The sequence below is a fragment of the Ascidiella aspersa genome, chromosome 3 (genome assembly GCF_963924565.1).
Source record: "Ascidiella aspersa chromosome 3, kaAscAspe10.2, whole genome shotgun sequence".
Lineage (NCBI taxonomy): Eukaryota > Metazoa > Chordata > Ascidiacea > Phlebobranchia > Ascidiidae > Ascidiella > Ascidiella aspersa.
Genome location: NC_139449.1, coordinates 9,058,142 through 9,078,045, shown reverse-complemented (window position 1 = coordinate 9,078,045; position 19,904 = coordinate 9,058,142). Strand labels below are relative to the sequence as shown.

The following is a 19,904-nucleotide window of genomic DNA, read 5'->3' as shown; positions in this document are numbered from 1 at the left end:
CTTAAAGAGCTTGACAAACACTGAATTACACTATCTATAAACACTAAGGTTATCACGTTTCCTCAAACTAGTTTTATAACACTTTTCATTGGTAGCATGAATGAAAACAATCCGAGGTCCGCCTGATTCACAGTTGTTCTAACATTCCAATAACGCAATTCTTAGTTAACATTTTATGCGGCCCACAGATGCCTTTTTGAGTTTGATTGGTTACCGTGACAACAAAAAGGTTGCCGACCCCTGATTTAAAGTATTGGTGCAGAAATTGAATTTTTCCTGGTAATGACATAACCTGGTGAATGAATGTATCCATAAATTCCTATAGTGATTGTATGACAACCTAAAATAAGGCTGACAGCTTATCGAAACGAAAGTAAAAACAATATGATGTTAGGCAACGATTATTATAATACTTTACTGTAAAGCAATATGAGGGGGACGATATGAAATAATATTGAGCCCACTAGTGTCAAAAAGGTTGGGAAACACTGAACTATTACAATCAGTTTACAGTTAGTCTGACAATAAACTTAAAGTACAACAGACTACCATAGGAATTACTGTAGGCCTTCGGCTGACACCCAACCATTCAACCAGCTGGCTAAGTTTAGTACAAAAGGTGCTGTAGTTGTCTCAATCACGAAATAGCTAGTTAGAACTTACTTACAATTTTCTCTCAGAAGCAATAGGCTAAATGCAGTTTAAATAAAATGCGAAGCTGACGTTCCCTCGAATGGTCTCTTAAACAACTATAGGACTAGCATCGTGGCCCTTGTCACAATTAGTATCTAACAGTGGTATTTAACATTCTTTTCAGATGAAAAATACCATATTAAACTTGTTTACGACTAAAACCGTTCGTATTACGTCACAATGTCTCAAAAGTGGCGTGTTGTTTACTGCGTTAAAGCAGTGCGTTCGATGTAAAAAATATGCGAGCTAACAGGAGTGTTTTATGTGCGATTGGGAAACCAAGCTGAAAGCGAAACTAATAGTTAACAGTTCTGGGTATACAGGCTGAAATGTGTCGAAGTATTTCCAAAGTAGCGGTCACATTATTGTGTTCGTGAAAGCACTCGATCAAGTTGCCTGAAAATTACTGTTTTTAAAGTTTACATTAATTAGCAAGGGACAATATTTTGGGAATAGTAATTTAAATTTACAAGTTGCAACTATAATATTATCCTACGCCATTCCAGTTTGCAAGCCAAAAATTTCTTATCAACTATGTTCGACATTTTTTTGACAAAAAAAAAAAAAATAAATGTTTGCTTACCAAGCGCGGGGCCCGTAGCAGCTGCCACATCTGCCAATATGTTAATCCGGCCCTGATCACTCTGTTTGAGTAATGTGCTAAACACTCTTTGCTTGATGGTGTCTAAAAATATGAATTCTGTTTATCAAGGAATTGTGCGTAATCAAATATGGCAACCCTATATAACACTAAGTGAATTGAGAAAAATGTACCCTAAGTATATCTTTTGTAATGATATAAAAATGTAGGCTATTTGCAAATGTCAAATCAAAATCCTAGGATTACCAATTTTTTGGAACTTAAATTTTCTTTAGGGTAACTATATAATTGTACGGCCATTATAAACCATTATTTAAAGGATTGGCAATTTAAAATGTTCATGCCCTAAAACCACATAAATACAAGCACTAAAGAATTACAAAAACGCGAGCAAAATACTTGCTTGAATATCGTTTGTGTTGCATTCCCATGAAGACTAGCTTAAAAACTGACCAGCATGCGTTATTTTTGTCGGCAGCTGGCCACAACACCTCGACACCAGTGGTGCTTATTCTCGGCTGGGCGGGGTCAACTCATAAGCAGCTTCTCAATTACGGGGACCTTTACAAGAACTGCATCGTTCTCTGCTATACCCATCCCTTGTTATCGGTGTACTTCAGACGTAAGGCGACGGTTTGTCTTTTATATATTTAGTGGTAAAACCAACAATTAATCCTATGCAACACAAGATTATCAATATACCTTTCAGACGAAGCTCAGAGTAACAACTACCAATATCATAAGAGAAACAAATTTATTTAACTATAAATATTATTATTATAATTATTATTAAAGAATATCTATATACCGGAATAAGGCACTTTTACACGCATCATGGAGCATGACATATATCTTCATTGGAATAACACCTATAATGCAGAAACGTTTATAACTGTTATATTACCTTCTATAGTTGGGGCGCCCGACATTGTTTAAGGCCCGGGGTAAGGTTAAACTTGGATTAGGAGTAGATTATTGCATAGTATGTTTCTCTTATAAGCTTACAAATACGTAAGAATTAAATGTGTTGTGTCCAATTTACTATTTTAGTACGTACCGGTACGGCAGTAGTAAAGATACAGGTTTTATGTAACTTTATTCGTTTGGTCATATCTCATGTAAAACTTGCAATAAAATTGGGTCGCGAGCTAAAAAAGTTTGGGAAGCACTGATTTAGAACCAAACTTTACGACAACATAGGTTTTCCAATTAGCATTCTAAAAACAACGAACAAATTATTTTGTATGTTACGGGAGGTAATTTTACAGTCCTATGAATTTTTTCATCCCGCAAATTAAGCCATGCGTTTAAACAATCCCAAGCAAAGAAGCAGCACTTATAGACTTTGCAAATTTACAGACCCGAACGCAAAAATACACCAGAAAACCTCTGATCGTTTGGTTGAAGTCCTCGATAAAAGCCGACTCGGTTCTAATCCTCTTCTAATTCATCTGTTTTGCAATGGAGGATTTTTTATCTACAAAGATCTTGCGCTGCTCTTAGAGGTTTTGCATTTGTTTAATTTATCATATTTATGGGACCCAACAGCTTATAAGAAATAAGATGTGGACGCACAGAGAAATGTTCAAGATATGCTTTAACGAAATGTCTCTTCGGTTTAACACATCGACAGGCGTTTGGCATTTTTAATTCAGTAAAACATTACCTTCTTGTAAGTGAAAACCCCCTAACTTATTCCTTTGGTGTGGTATTTTTTGTTCAGCATAATTTGGGTATAACACTGTGGTGTTTGGGGCATTTAGTGAGTATTAAATTACTTGTAATAGCCATCGTAATTTAAGTAGAAATAAACGTAATTTTGGTGAAACTTAAAATATAACTTTGTCAATTTTGTTGCGTTGCGTCACCGATTTACACATTGCTTCCCTCTTGGCCTTGTTTTTATCAATGGCTTTCTGTGGGCTCTACACGTATCATGCTTCTTATTCTTTTTTACTTCAGTGGTTGGCGTTAAAAAGACAGCTTGTCTTTGTCCATGTTAGCCTTGGATGCATTTTATTTATTTATTTTACACTTTTTTGTATTTTAATATTTTTTGTAAATTTTTGTTGTTAAAATAACGGTATGTGACTTGTGTTGTTTTAGGGTGACAAAAATCGTGTGCTGGGGGCTATTTTTGACAGCAGCCCGGTGTACATCACTTTCTACCTGGGTTATAACGCCATATTCGGCATTCCAGCATTGAGCAACTCCTTTTTGAGAGCCTTGGCTGTGCTCATTTATCTTCCAATCTATGCCAAGGCGACAATTCAGCGACTGACTGGACAAAGTGAGCTTAACAAAGGCTACAGAGTAAGTCGTTAAAAGGGTTGGCTTCGGAATGTCGGTAACGGTAACTTAAAAATGCAATGAAATGATGTTAACAAACTAAAATAAAGCCATGGCAGAAAATTCTCAAACACATCGGTTGCTCAAGACATGTCTCGATCCAAGTACATAGCTGCCAGAGCAAGTCAAACAAATATAAAAATGTCCCCAATATTGGTGTTGTTAAAGATAAGCGATTTTGGAAAATAATTTGTTTCAATTGTACTAAAACTCATTTTACCTCTACAATCAGGCTGCATATAGCCTATATAGGCCTATACGTTAAATAAAAATTAAAAAGTGAATCGTAGGCCACTATTAATTAACTCTAGGCTATATATCGGTTTGTCTAAATGCATTAGAATTTTTCAGGCTGATGTGTTACACAAACGTAGGTTTAGCCATTTATAACAGTAAAAGCATTAATTTATAGTTTTAGTCAAAGTTTATTCAAACTAAAGTTAAGTTTATTGATCCTCAAGAAATTTCGATTCGATACATCCGTTTATAGGCCAGGAACTTGTATTTTGAAAATCTTCGAGCTTTGCTTTTGCCAGATTCTAACGGAGTCACAAGAACATACCTGGCCTCACTTGTTCCTTTATTCCGACGCCGACGTCGTGGCCCCTCCCCAATACGTCACGGCATTTGCCGACAATAGAAAAAAGGCAAACGCGAAGCTGGTGCAGGCGCACAACTTCGGTGACTCCCCGCACGTGCACCACTTTTTACGGTACCCTGAAGCCTACAGCGAAAATGTGCAAAACTTTTTCCGGGAATGCCTGGCCATTAAAGAGCGTTTGGATTCCTCAAACCAAGCAACTTGAACAGTTACGTATTTAGAACGCTTTTTTTCAGTGCAGTACAAAGTCGAAATTATGTTTCTTGATGCAATATAAATGCAAATATATTTCTAGTGCAATTATAAATAAAATATATCTTGGTCAAAGCAATTTCCCAGTGAAATTAGATTTGAACAATTTATTCTTAGTATAGTTTAGTTAAATATGTAATATATTATTCGTCGAGATAATCTTTATCAATAAATCTACCAGAAAAATTGCTTTTTCGTGAAAGAACAAGTTATGTTCTCAGCAAAATTATCATAAGAAAAAATATATTTCTTAACATTGGCTGTCAACTTATTACAAATATTACAAATAGTTTATCTGAAAAGATTATGCCGCAATTGTACAACAAAAAAGTATTGAAGCGACACCCAGTGTTGATAACAAGTCATTTTGAAATGACTTATAAGTCCCAGTCAAGTTATTCGTAAATTGACTTGAGTCCAAGTCAATTCTTTCGAATAAATAACTAATCCAAGTCATCGGTGGCCCAAGTCAAGTCATATTTGGAGTTTTCTAAAATTGACAAAAAAGGCGTAAATTTTGGTTGTATTTTACTTTTGTAAGCGCATCGTAAACAATGATATACAGCTAAAAAAAAATTGGGGAAAGCAGTGTTCTAGTGAATTTAATCAATGGCAAGTGCTCTTAAGTCACTGTTTTCAAATGAGCTGACTTGATTTGTATTTTTGGTAAAACCACTTGAAGTCTTTTGGGCAAATTACTTGATTTGGAATTAAGTAATTTGGTCAAATATTTTGTCTGACATTAAGTGTTTTTTTTGTTTTTTTAAGCACCTGCTGAAGGACTAGAGGCAGTCGCTAATTACTTTCTTATCGTTTTGTTGCTCGCGTTTATTTCTGTTTTTTTTCTTTTTTTCCTTTCCATTTATTGTACGAGCGTTCAGTGTCAATCACCCTGACGAAGGCGGCTCGCATAAGTTGCCGAAACGTTGGTTAACAATTACAATTACCAGAGGGGCTGTTTTTGATTTATATTAAGTGTTTTTGTTTGATATTTTGTTATAAAATTTCATTATTTATCCTAATTGTTGTACGTCAAGCGATCAGATTCATACTGTTGTTTTTTTCCTATTTTGAGTTAACTTCGCCACAATTTGTAGTTTAGTATAGACGGAATACTTTTCGTTGGATTAAGCTCTGAATTTACATAAATAAGTATTTCGTTATTAATGCGCTTAAAGATAAAATACCTATAAAAGTCAATCATAATTTAGTTTGGTTTAAAAACACTCAGCATATCATTTTACGCAATTTGACGGTGGACTCGTTACCAACGGTGGACTCGTTACCAATGCCAGGCTTGTCAAAGTGTCATATAATTAAAGAGAGACATAAACGTTACTTAAATTCGGGGCCACAAACCAGATTCAATTTTGTTATTTGATGCTGAATACAATTATAAAACGTTCAAATAACATTTCAATCAAATTGTCTACCAGCCAAATTTTGCACCGTCTTCAAAAGGAATTGCTTTATGTTGTGAAACTAAAATTGCACAAAAGCTTTTTTGAAGAAAAAAATATAGACTCACAATATAGTGAAAGAACAGTAATTATTTGTGAGATTTTACCTTCCAATAAGCTGATAATTTTGAAAAAGTCGAAACAATTTACTTGTGTTTAAAACAATATTTTCAGCCAGTACAGCACGTTATATATGATTTCATTGCTTTAAAAGCAGTGGACGTCGCAAAATTGTGACGTTTATTCATATCACAATGTGCGTTTATAAATCAATTAATTGAAAACCACCAAAGTTAACTTAAAAAACTCAGATCAGACCAATTTTCTTAAATAGAACACTCAATAATTAAATAATTAACGTACGTTTATAAAGTGGTTGAATACGTTCAGGTAGCAGTTTTTTACCCAAGAAATCGGGTTTGAACCAGTCGCTAGTTTATAACCAGCGTAAAGCGTCGTAACCGTTATTAACCCACAAGAGAACAAAAACTCTCGCTTAATGCGGATAAAAAGCGGATTGGTTTTCTCGTATTCTTGAATGATGTTCCCTCCAACGTTGCGACGCGGGAAGGGGGTAGCGGGGATGGGTTTGTCAAGAAACTGACAAAGCGGGCCCCAACCTTGATCCACGGCGTACACCAGCAGTTTGTCTTTTGGTGCGTTCTGCCATTAATACCGCAGCGTAAAAAATCCTATTCTTTTAAAATTACTTCTTCATTGCGTTGGTTCAAACCTTTAGTTGAATGAGCTGAATTTTGTTTAACATGCTCAACGGAAACCAAACCTTATACTTAGTGTTTTCGAATAAAGAATAAGTCCCAGTCAAAGTCGTCAGTTGCGTAAGTTAGAGCAAGTCAACTTCAAGTCATGTTCTTGTCAAAAAGATAACGTTAAACAATTTTTAACTCGTACGATTATGAACAATAACAGAACTAAAAATTAAGAAAAACGCAACATATAGCAAGCAATTTGTTTTTTGGGGCAAACATTGGATAAATAGCTCAATTTTATAAAAAATGTACTTAAAGAAAACACATCATTTCAACCCAAGTCATTTGTCCGAAAGCCTTAAGTTAAGCTTTACCCAAATGACTTTAGTCAAGTCACTTGAAAACAGTGACTTGAGTGCATTTAAGTCAAGTCATTGACTTAAGTCATTACAACAATAGTAAGTATGTTACAGACTATATTATACTTTGCTATTATCCGTTTAACATTAACGTATCTTATATACATGAATTGTATTCGAGCATGCCGTTGCATTAAGGTAGTATGGTAAACGTACCTGCATAACATGCGCGTTGTGCATGCGATAAGCCTTTTTAAACAACATCTCATTTCCCGGTACTTGAGTGAATAAGCTTGGCTCACCTTTCCAGCCGAACGTGACTTCAACTGCGAAAGGAATCGAGTGTTAGCAAACATTTGCGAGTCGACTATACTTCGAGCGGAAGATCACTTTTTCTCAAACTCTTTGATTAATGCATCAATGTCAATTGTGTAATGAACAAATGGAGGCTATATCAGTATTGCCCCAGGGTGTCACCGAGCAATCTGTGGATTATGTGCACTGTCATGCAAAAGATAGGCAAAAAGGTCTGAAAAACTGTATGGCCTGACCATCGCAGGCCGGATGACTGTTATGATGTACGACCCGACTTTTTGAACTTTTAATTATCGTTTAATTAATTTTTTTAGTTACCCAAATCGTTATCATAAGAAATATAAATACATATATGCAATAAAACTGCAATGGGTTTTAACAAATTTTCGTACAGTTCAAAATTCCATCGAAACTTATTTCGATAAATTCCAACTGTGTTCATTTTGATTAATGATTAACCAAATTGTGTAATGGACAAAAAAAGGCTATACCAGTATTAGCCCCCTGGTTCCACTTGGGTGCACCGGACAGTATACAGCGTTTATAACAGGGGCGTTTTGTGAATTGGCATGCATACAATATGTAGACGTACAATATTGTATATATATTTGCCAGGACTGAAAGGTGGGTTGGTGTCAAATTGTTAAGCAATATAAGGAGTTACAGCGCTATACTAAACGCCCCATGGGCCTTGACCCAAAATTGGATCACCGTATGATTTTGTTGGGTCGTCGACTTCATCACTTCACATGGTTAAATTTATTTATATTCTCAAAAACTTAAAAATATACGGAGGCAATCTGAAACATGGATAATATTCGAACTTATTTATGCTATTGTGTTTTGTTGTGTTTATCCACAAAAAGCTCACGGAAGAGAATTGGGTAGCCAAAGTTTTGCAGTTATACTTATAGGCTTATATTATTAGGGTCGCCGCGAAAAAAGGTTGGGAAACACTGCTCTAGACCAGTGACTATGAAACTGTGTGCGGCGTAACGTTTGGCAACTTTGATTGACATCCGATTTAATAAAGGACATATACAGACCAGTAGGACAGCAAATCTAGATTGTTTGTAAGAAAAGTGATAATAGCATGGTGTACACATTGTCTTGCTGCGCATAAGGACCGAATTGAAGATATAAAATTATTAATTTGTAAATAGTGTGGCGCAAATATCTTAGTATTTTTTTTATGATTACAGATAGACTTTTGTTTCTAGCGCCATGTTTGATGAATTAAATGGCGTTGCCTATAGGTCTGGCGCCTTATTGACCATATTTCAAGATGTTTAAAATACTAGCAAACTAAAAACCAAAACAATACAGCTATTTGTTCTCTCTTCCAAAATATTATATGTTCTTACATATCTTGATAGCAAATCGCATCATCTGAGCGTGACTTGGCGAAAGGTATGGAAAGAGTCGATTTGGCATCTCGAAACCTGCTCTAGCTTGCTTCAACCAGCTTTGCCACCATTCCTCCTCTGTCTTACGTGTTGTTAAAATAATCTACAAGCAAAGAGAAAAACTACGTCAGTATATTGGGAGTGCTTTTCGGGTCACGTCAATTTAGTTGAAATGATGTGGACGTTTAGGCAAGAGTAAACTTGGGAAGAATCTTTGACCTGTTCAATTTGGTTAAATATATCGTTAAGGTTTCCCGAAGAGAGGATCAGTATCAACTGGATACCAGAGACGGATCCAATTTGTTAAAGTGTATGTTAGCAATAAACCACCTTTAATTCAGAAGGATACAACCTACAATTGTTATGAGAAGTGTTTTCAGAGTTTTTAGAGATTGTTATGTAACGCAAGCCTTAATAACAGAAGCCCCAATTGATTGAGCATTAAGGTGTAACTTTATTAGGTTGAATATGAACCACCTTTAACTTATAAGGTGACGTGACACTTGGTAAACAAGTGTGCTTCGAGTTTGTTATTATAAATAAATATGGTTTTGCTACCAGGCATAGTATGTACTGAAAATAATTTCTTCTGGTGTTTGTCCGACGTTTCGGCTACCTATTGAGAAAGCCTTCATCAGGGATCGTTACACACCACGCCCAACAACACGCAAAGTAAAACGACACGACGATTTTTTTTATTTGTGTGCCACAGGAAAAAATGTGTAAACCACTGATCAATCGTTTACCTTTGCATCCGGGAAAGCTTTGTGGATTTCATCCCAGAAGTAACAAGCTGGCAAATCAACGACCGCATCCACGTTTTCGTACATTCGACGGAAATCGTCCGTGGTTCCGCCTTTTTCCATGATTTTCTCCCAATCCTTTTTGTGATATTCAAAATGCTCGGGAAAATCATACACGGCGTAGCCCAGTTGTTGCAGGGCAAATCCCATTGATTTTGTGCCAGTTTTGGACAAACCGGCTAGTATCACCTTCATTTTGCCGGAGTTTTGTAAACCTTATATCTGCTTTAAATTGGTCTTAGATGTAGTGATTTAAAATCGAAGTTGAGAAAGCAAAAAATGTATCATAAATTACTTGAATTACTAGAACAGTGAAGAACTACAATTAGTACAATCATTAAAAAAAACAACGCCAGAACCGGTAAGATATAAGGTATACCGAAAACAACAGCTTCTAAATGCAATTTTAAATAACTTAAATGTGTAACAGCGCAGCGCATTCGCAAATGTGTAGCGCTGCCTAAAACTAGCGGCTAACTATGGCAATATGCCAATAAAATATAAAGACAATTTTCTAATTTGATTGCAAAGAACCAGATTATGTGGAAGTTAAAAAAACGTAGGCCTACCCTTTGTTGCAACAAACAACCAATTGTTTTGTTTAACTTTTTGCAAAAGCTGTGTTTGTGTTTGTATGTATGAAATAACCCATGTAAATAATGCTCGACTAACGTACGTCGACAACTGCATTTAGCTGGTACTCACGTTACTAACTCGGCTGTTTTGTGTGTTATAAAGTTTCTGTTTTACTGGCAGAATCATTTTTGTATTAGCTTATATTTATTCAGCACTATAGCATGCCTGCTGACTGGCTGAACAAACGCTTTATTCTTGCAGGCCGAACTTTGGAATTTACTGTCGGGTCTCACTACTATAGGCCTACTGCTCATAAGGGTTCGCCACTCTGCAAACAACCCTACGATTAAACAGCAGCCATATAAAGTCTGGAATATAGCCCTTGGTCGCAGTTTGACTCCCTATAACACATCTGAGCGAAATGAGCGCACGAAATATTTTACGATATGCAGCGTTCAAATTTTTCGCTCAATTACCCTATTTTACAACAACATTTAATAAACAATAAGTTATACAGCGTCACAACTACAGAAAACAGTTTTGTTCTTTTATTGGTGTTGAGATTGCATTACTTATCCCAGACAACATAGGTGTTTTACTCTCTCGCGCTAGTCGTTTGAATAGCGTTTATTAAACTATTACTACGGTATTAAATAATAATTAATTATTATTTAATCAATAACTACAGGGCACACCTAACGTTTTTCGGGGATGAAGATACAAAGTTACGTCATAAAGTAACTTTAGAAAACAATTTATCGTACAAACACTAATTGTTCTTGGGCAGACTGGTTCTCAAACATGTAGCTAAAATCCAATCTAATCGAGCGAAGCATATACGAAATTAAGTTTATTTGTGTTCAAATTGGCAGATCTTTCTATTGAAAAGAATACTAGACGCACAAGGTAAGTAAAATAAACTCATGTAGCAGAAGTTTAACTTTGTTGACTGTACAAGCTTCTCGGTGTAACGTGCCATGGTATTCAAAAGCGGATCCAGGTATAGTCACTTGATTAGCCATGCACACCCGATTAGTATTTTTAGTCAATTTTAGAAATGTCAATACAAAGCAAAAACACCTTACCAAACTAAAACCATAAGAAAATAAACGGAATGTGTAGTGTCCTCACGGTTGGGCCTACTTCTTTATGAAGTCACCTTTAAATATAGCTTTGTTAAGTCAATTTTTGTTTAATGCCGCCCCAAACAAAAAAAAACTGGATCCGCGGCTGATAGTAGCCCATGTATGGCGGTTTTAGGCTGAAAAGATTTCCTTAAAACATACAAAAACATAGGAAAAATGAAATGATTAAAAAAAAATATTTTTACATACCTATTATGTTTTCAACGCTTGTAGCGCTCGTATTAGGATAATTCGGGGCTTTAAAGCGTCTGTGTTAGAACATGTGTTAAAAATTGGACCCTTCAAGCGGACTGTATTAGAACAGTATACAGGCGAACAGCGAATGCGCAGACTAATCATGCATAACGAAACGTTGCCAAGCGATGCAGACTACAGATTTTTTTTATCTTGTACAGTTTGGATATTGTAAATGCGGAAATGTTTATAACTGTACCAAGTTAATGCGATGTTTATAATTTTACCCAGTTAATAGCAGGTTAAAGACTTTTATTGTTGCTGAAGTCTACCACAGCAAACATTATTTGGGTTGGGGCTTAGCGTTTGGGTTTGGGTATAGGTTAAACAATATTATTAAATAATAATACTTAAACCACCCTCACCCCAGTCTGGAAAGTATAACAGATCACGCTGGTGCACGGCCGAAAAAATTGGTTGACCGGGTGCAACAAAGTTAAAAAAGGGCGCTGGTCTAGAATTCTACCACATTATTAAATCAACGCACAATATTTGGGTTAGGGTGAGAGTTAGTGTTTGGGTATGGGGTGTGAGTGGGTCAAGTATTATTTTATTAATTACGTAACCCTAACTCAAATAATGTGCGTTGTGGTAGGATTCTAGACCAGCGCCAAAAAACGTGCATCTCTTGTCTGCTTTCAAATTCCGGACGTCCACATTATGATTTTCTCATGCACTCTGCATTGCATACATTGCACTGTAAACGTATAAATAGGGGTGCACGAACTTTTTCCATGTTTAGGGTGCAGTTTAGATATTTTTTTCGGGGTGCACTTTTAAAAGGTTGAACAAAACTTGCAGGTGCACTTGCCATACTTTCCACAGTGGCCGTCACCCAAACAGTAACCGACATCCTGACCCAAATCGTGTACGTTGCTTTAATAATTGTTTCAACGCTGGTGTAGGATTATAGACCAGCGCCAAGACTTTTATTGTTGCTAAAACTAATAATGCTGTTTCTGGCTATTGACTTTCATTCCAAAGTTTTATTAGTTAAAAGACAATATTATTTACATTTTTAATGCTAGAAACTATTAGTTGCAGCTAATTGTCAACAACTAGATAACACCCTGTCGCCGACTTCTCAAAATTTGTAAAAAAGTGACCAAAATGAAAGTTTAAATCAGCTAATATGGCTTAAAATATGTTTGTTTTACATTCTGCAGATGCCTTTATCACTTTCTAACTGTACTAATCTTGGTTGTTAGTCGGTTATTCCTGTAGTAGTAGTACACTCTTTAAAATGTGCTGTCGGGCGACAAAATAAAACCTAACAATACCCCTAAAGTACTTGCATATACGTGTTTCAGCATATAGAGAAAATTTGTATATACGTGTTTCAGTATATAGAGAAAGCACACTTTTAAAACCAAGCGACAAAACAAACAGACCTCTTTATTGGTTTAATATGTTGGTAATATACATTTTAAACAACAAAACAAATACAGGTAGGCCTATATTGCAGTTAGTGGAAGCATAGCCTGACAGAATTACTCAAAAAAGAAAATGCTTTATTTGGCATTTTTTATAAATTTCATCAGTAACTTGCAATATTTAATAAACGACCATGACTATTTAAATCAGTGGTCGGCAAACTGTGGGCCGCGGCCCAAATGTAGGCCGCAGAGCTATTTTTGGTGGGCCGTGAGTCACTTTTGAATAGCTTAGTGTTGTCATGTAGTTGTGTGCCGCGTGATAACCGTACATTCATTACACTGTACTTAAAAGTTGGTGTGGCTAAGTATTTTTACATTGTCTCCGGCAGTGTTTTCGGCATCAAGGAGTCGTATAATATTTCACCTTTTCTTGGCGTCAACAGCCTAAACTGTATGAACTTAGTTAGACTCCCTGCAAAATGCAATTTCTACCAAAATAAATGTAGTTAAAAATAATTTTCTGTTCAACTTAATATGGCGCGTATCATGAGTAACATTTTTCCAAATTTTAAAACAAGACTAACGTAATGGATTTCTTTTACGCATTTCGTGCGAACGTTTTACGTGATTGCGGGTGCTGCGTTTTACGCGATTGCGGGTTCAGCTTTGTAATTGATATAGTGTTAATCTTTTATGCATTTAAGTACACGTCCAAGGTAAGCGATTCGCCAACTAAAAACAAATATACGCAATTTTTAAGCGTTTTGCGAGATAAACTTGCTTTAGTTACATAATACCACACTGGTTGGTTCGAGAACAACATACACGTTTCTTAAATTACTTGAACTACGGCGTTACTTGTGACGTTAAATGTAGGGATTTTTATGTACTTAAGTTATATACTTTAATCTATTTAGCCCAAAAGAGCGTACTGTTCTATAATTTCTTGCATCCTGTGACTCATAACTGGTACAGTCCAATTTCTGTTAAATGTTACAATAAATGCCGTTATTTTGAGCAATATTCGAATTCTTTTATGTGACTTATGCGTTACATATCCTTTTAAATGAAGTTTTGCCAATGTAAAACGAATCAACTAAGTTTGTTTTTTATATTTTTTTTATACGCTCAATTCAACTGGACTTCAGATTCATATTTGCGCACGAGTGCGTTCGAGTAAAACAAGTATTTCTAACTTTGGGACGTCATTCTAATGCCTCCAACTTAAAACAAATATCCTGGCACTGTTTGCGTGGTGGCTTTACGTAGTGGGCCTTATAGAGCCCCGAAAAGAGTACTTTGGGCCGCGACTAAAAAAGTTTGCCGGCCACTGATTTAAATCATACTATTTGTGGTTAGCTAGAGATTGCTATATAACACTTTTTTAAAATTATGTTTAGAAAGTGTGCAACAACATGACTTTTTATTGAGCCTTCAATTGTTGCATTATATAAAATAGAGAAATCAGTAAAACTTAAAGGCTATAAGAAGACTTTCTCTCATAGAAAGAAACGTTTATTTTCTGTCTGGGAGCACACGAGTTTATTTTTATTTTACCCACTCGCCCGGCGTCTCGCTTAAGAGAGAGCATAGTATAAGCGACGTTGCTTTGTCTGTCTCCTTAAAGATTGCCTGTCAGCGACCGAGCGGCGAACATGTGCGCAAATGTGTGGTGGTCGACCGACCGGCCGAGAAACTTTTAAATTTAGTTAGATAGATGTGCAAAAACAAGCACTGTCAACCGTGGTTTTATTTTTTACTTAGTTTACACCTTAGAACCTGTGCCTCAAAATTTATCTTTGATTGCTGTTTACAACAGAATGTCCCAGCTAATACACAGCGTTTTTTTCGACGTAAACGTTGTGGGAATGTGTTCAAACGAACGTTAAGAAAACATGTCGTGGCGTTGTTATCAAAAGCAATGAAAAACGTGGCCCTAACGTCTAATTTAAAGCTAGAACAAACCGCAATGCGACAAAACTTTAACGTCATTTGTAACGTAAAAACGACGTTGATTCCAGACGTCGAACCTAACATGTGTTACATCATTACGGACGTCACTGAACGTATTATGAACGTTTGTTTGTAAACGTTGCGACGAACCACAATGAAACAAATTTACAACGTCATACGTGACATGCAAAGAAAGTCTATTACTGACGTCAATACTAACATTTTTAGACCAGTTTAGGCGTCGTTTACACGTTAAACTAACGCTGTATTTTAACGTTGCGTAAAACTATAATGCAACCAGTTTAGAACGTCATACGTGAAGTAGAAATAACGTTGATTTTTAACATCAAAATTAACTTGTTTTAGACAAATTGTAACGTCATTTTAAACGTTTTATTAACGTTCTTTCTTAACGTTGAGACAAACCAAATGCAACTAATTTTGAAACGTCATAAATGACGTACAAAAAACGTTGTTTACTGACGTCAAAACTAACGTTTTTTCAGCCACTTTTACGTCATTTCAAACGTTTTAAAATGGTATTTTTTAACGTTTTAGCGGACCACTAAGCAACCTGTAAAAACGTCAAGGTGACGTACGAACAAGGTTAATTACTGACTTCCAAGCTAACTTGATTTATGCCATTTTGGACGCCAGAGCAAACGTTTTGCATACACTGGTCTAGTGAGAAGCCCACGATAATTGAGTTTAAGAACTTCGGGGTATAAATAAACGAGGTATAACTATAATATATGTAATATTATTCACAAAACACTGTAAAATTGTTTCCTACAGAATTACAGTCTAATAGGTATTAGTCTTGGAGACATTAGAGTCATCTTGTGATCAAAAGCCTGCATTTGGCTGGTGTTTAGCAAGCCGGCCAGAAGCCGCAACGCAACCGTCCCGTGTATTAACTAGACAAGACTGGTTATATTGATATAAGCTTTCGCATATATAAGTTAAAGGTTTGCATCAAAGAGAAAAGGCAACACCAATGAGTGCATGTTGCATGGTCTTCCTTGAAGATCCCATGTGGACTCTCCACACAGCCAGCAAGATAAAATTACCCATTTTATTGTTTCACTACTTGACTTCTTTAACAATTTCTGGTTCAACAGAGGATCTCCACCAGATCACTTATTTAAAACATTCAATGTATAATGTTGTATATAATTTGTAAGTTTTGTTGTTAACTTACCAGCCGCTGGATTAAAAGAGCTGCCTATATGATCAGGCTAAAAATGTCAACCATTAAAAAGCATTAATTTGTAGCGACTGGGGTCATTTAAGATGTTTTATTGAGTATTTAAGACGTTTATTTGAGTTGTGTTCTTTTCACAATGTAATGATTGACGATTTTGTAAATCGTGCATCCCTCAAATTGGTGCCCCCGAGGCAACAAGGGTCTCATAATCTCAAGGCCGTGAGTTCGTTCCTCACTCGGGGCACCAATTTGAGGCAATGGGTTGAATTATGAGCCTCATTAATGTCTTGTTGCCTAGGTGAAATCAACCTCACTCCTCCAATCAGTATTGCTGTAGTCTGATTACAAGTCCACGCAGTTTGGTTGGCTGGTAGTCTGATTACAAATCCACACAGTTTTTGTTGGCTGGTGTTTAGCAAGCCAGCCAGAAGCCGGCAAGCAACACAACCGTCCCGTGTATTAACTAGACAAGACTGGTTATATTGATATAAGCTTTCGCATGTATAAGTTGAAGTATTGCATCAAAGAGAAAAGGCGACACCAAAAAGCGGAAATGATTTATAACCCGGAGCCTTTTTGGCAGCCGGGAACTGCAACAATAACGCGTTCACACAGGTGAAATACTTTTATCTATAACGAAAATATGTGTCACACAAAAACATTTATCATGTGTGAAAATGCCAGGCGGTTGGTTCGCAAGCGACGGGATGTTTTGGTAAAGGGATGCACGATTTACAAAATTGTCAATCATTACATTGTGAAAAGAACACAACTTGAATAAACGTCTTAAATACTCAATAAAACATCTTAAATGACCCCAGTCGCTACAAATTTAAAGAGTAGAATTTATCAGTTATGAAAATCCACAATTAACAATTATGAAAAAGTTTTTAAGAAGCACACTTTTTAAAACGGTTTTGCCTAAACTATATCTGTGTTTAATTGTGATGACTGTTATATTACACGTCGATAAGAGTAATAAACAATCAAGAAGTCCATTTGGTTTGTAATTTTTTTTCCAATTTTGCGTTTTCCCTATTTGCTGTAAATCATTTATTGGCATAGAAAAGAAAACGCTGTAAGGATATTATTGGATATTCTACTTTGAGCGAACTACTCAAAATAAACTGTCCGGATTCCCATAAAGATCATTTAACATTAGACGTTATTCCAAATAAAATCTTAATAACGGTAAAAGTAACAAAAGAAAGACGTTATACATTGTGACTACCAATGTGTTTATTTCAGGATTAGTACTGAAATGTTGGCAAACTGGTTTGTGGGTGTTAACAGTTGACATGTCAAATGAAACTGGACTTATAGTTATGGGTAACAAATGAACTACTGCGGAACAAACTACTGCGTTTTAAACCACATAAAAATGCGCTTTTGTGCACTGCAAACTTTTCCAGATTTAAAAATAATGAGTGACAGGGTGTCAACGAATCGGTGACAGGGTGTCACCAAATCGGTGACAGGGTGTTACTGAATCGTTGACAGGGTGTCAAGGAATCAGTGACAGGGTGTCACCAAATCGGTGACAGGATGTCAACAAATATGTGACAGGGTGTCACCAAATCGGTGACAGGGTGTTACTGAATCGTTGACAGGGTGTCAAGGAATCAGTGACAGGGTGTCACCAAATCGGTGACAGGATGTCAACAAATATGTGACAGGATGTCACCAAATCCGTGACAGGGTGTCACGGAATCGGTGACAGGGTGTCACCTAATCAATGACAGGTGTCATCAATTTGGTGACACTGACAGGGTGTCAATAAAAAGTCACGACCCCTCCTCTTTGGTCGGGGCATGAAATGGTTAGAATGACGTCACAAAGCATCGTCAGATACATTAAGCTCCAAAAACTTGCTGCTATCGTCGAACTTGTGCGCAAATGAAATCGAGTGTTGTAAGGCTGGAAAAAAATGGTGCGTGCAAAGCGCGAAAAATTTGCGTATTTGACAAAACTTGTAATTTAGATGACTGTATTTCATAAGCGTAGAATATTGGCGGAAACCGTGCGTGCCTTACTAAAATTGGGAAAGATATGTTGCAAACTACACAATCGCTTAATTACAAAGATGTTATCGCGCAAAAAGGTTACCTGATGAATTTGGCTGAAATTGCATCTTGGAAAGGGCCAGGGCGTTAGCCTAAAGTCACAGTGAAAACCAGTAAAACAATATTTTACAGCAGTTTTTGTGGCCTGCAGGCCTAGGTTTGGACCAAATTAGTAGACAATAATGACTAAATTTGTAGACAATAATGCATAATGTACAATAACGCAATAATCAACAAATTCATGCCAGGTTTTAAATAGGCTAAGCAGTTTCAGTTACTCTTTAAAATTTTAAATAAACTTCGAAAGTTAGCATACTGTGAACCTTTTTTTTTTCAAATTTGTAATTCGGTTAACATTTATTAGTTAACAAATCATACAGTACGATTTGCCAAAAATTGGCGAAAAATCCCCCAAAAATTCCTAGATCATCAAAATCCCCAGATTTGTCCCTAAAAGGGGCTAAAAGTTCCAATTTGGAACTAAATCCCTAAAAGGGAGAGCACTGTCTGCATCGCTTGGCAACGTTTCGTTATGCATGATTAGTCTGCGCATTCGCTGTTCGCCTGTATACTGTTCTAATACAGTACGCTTGAAGCGTACAATTTTTAACACATGTTCTAACACAGACGCTTCAAAGCCCCGAATCATTCTAATACGAGCGCTACAAGCGTTGAAAACAAATCGAATCGGGTGGCTTAGTACAGTGATCGAATGGCTGTGTTTTTCGTGAAATAATATAGCGTAAAATAACAGTTTTAGGGATTACGTTACCGCTGGTCGGCGTCTTCTACGCAAAGATTTTGAGTGAGAGGTAACCATTATCAGTTTAAAGAAGTGGCGTCAAAATTGTGCCAGCAACAAGTAACCGGTGGTCTTATCATCATAGGAATACAAGACATTCAATTGTAGCTTGGGCGGACCGCGCAAAAACAAACTCAAAACTGATAACGACTTGTGACGGTTTTAAGAGTCTTATTGCAGGATCGGCCAGGTTGCTTAGGTGATGCGTAAACAAAATTTAGTAATATATATATTTTTTTTTGATAAAATATTTGCTGGATAAGATATGTCGCATTAAGTAATGTGTGAAAATTTTGACTAAAAATCTTGGTTAGGTTTATTTCTCGAGTTATGGGACTTTTGCTTTTAGCCCAATTGAACATTTTTGACGTTTATGAATTTTTTAACGAATATTAACAACCTATCCCTAAATTACTATTGGTCGAGTCGATATCATGTCTCTTTGATAGGTTGCTTTGAATTAGGGCGTCGCAGTCGGACTCGGTTTGTTTTGCTGGAGTCGTACTCGGGACTCGGGTAGGAACATGTAAAACTACCAGAGTCCCGAGTCCGACATGCGCAGTACCACATTTTTAAACTGATATGGCCGCCGCCAACTGGAAATTGTAAAGGCGGAGTAATTTCCAACCATGTATTGTTAGCAATAGCGTATTTAGGGGGGGAGGGGGGTGCCATGCAAATGTTCAAAATTCTGTTTACGTACCATTGTGTGGCACGCAACCTGAATCTCTGTCTGGCCAAAGCTTGAAATATGCCACCAATATCTGCGGCACTTGCCACTATTCAATCTTCAGCCGTATTCTTTTTTGATTCTAATAAAAGGATGGCCTTTTTGCAATCGTTTTGTCCAGAAAGCGCTCACACAAGACTGTACAACACTGTCAGACACGATGGGTCTAAAAGCAGACTTCTGTTTTGATATTCAGAGAGCTTTACCCTGCTGTTGTCGCACCATTAAATTCTTTGACTTCGTGTCCTCGCAACGGAGGTAAAGTGCTG

General features: G+C 36.5%; 2 protein-coding genes across 2 annotated transcripts; one reads left to right on the top strand and one right to left on the bottom strand.

The window, feature by feature from the left end:
- Positions 1-1,022: 1,022 nt before the first annotated feature.
- On the top strand, positions 1,023-4,449 carry LOC146159085 (transmembrane protein 53-B-like). Its single transcript, XM_083384857.1, has 4 exons — positions 1,023-1,032; positions 1,773-1,927; positions 3,401-3,607; positions 4,180-4,449. Exons 1-4 carry the CDS (start codon positions 1,023-1,025, stop codon positions 4,447-4,449), a joined length of 642 nt encoding a protein of 213 aa, XP_083240983.1.
- A 1,476-nt stretch (positions 4,450-5,925) lies between these two features.
- LOC146159084 (uncharacterized) lies at positions 5,926-9,753 on the bottom strand. The gene is made up of 5 exons (XM_083384856.1): positions 9,493-9,753; positions 8,705-8,849; positions 7,242-7,351; positions 6,433-6,619; positions 5,926-5,978 (listed from the first exon to the last, which is right to left on the bottom strand). Exons 1-5 carry the CDS (start codon positions 9,742-9,744, stop codon positions 5,926-5,928), a joined length of 747 nt encoding a protein of 248 aa, XP_083240982.1. The 5' UTR covers positions 9,745-9,753.
- Positions 9,754-19,904: the final 10,151 nt, after the last annotated feature.

Excerpts from the sequence above, each read along its gene's own strand:
- LOC146159084 (XM_083384856.1), bottom strand. The coding sequence starts at position 9,744 with ATGAAGGTGATACTAGCCGGTTTGTCCAAAACTGGCACAAAATCAATG. Across the intron at positions 7,352-8,704 it reads GCGATTTGCTATCAAGATAT|TTGAAGTCACGTTCGGCTGG; the intron begins GTAAGAACATAT and ends TTCCTTTCGCAG. Across the intron at positions 6,620-7,241 it reads ACAACGCGCATGTTATGCAG|AACGCACCAAAAGACAAACT; the intron begins GTACGTTTACCA and ends TATTAATGGCAG.
- LOC146159085 (XM_083384857.1), top strand. Across the intron at positions 1,928-3,400 it reads ACTTCAGACGTAAGGCGACG|GGTGACAAAAATCGTGTGCT; the intron begins GTTTGTCTTTTA and ends GTGTTGTTTTAG. Across the intron at positions 3,608-4,179 it reads AGCTTAACAAAGGCTACAGA|ATTCTAACGGAGTCACAAGA; the intron begins GTAAGTCGTTAA and ends TGCTTTTGCCAG.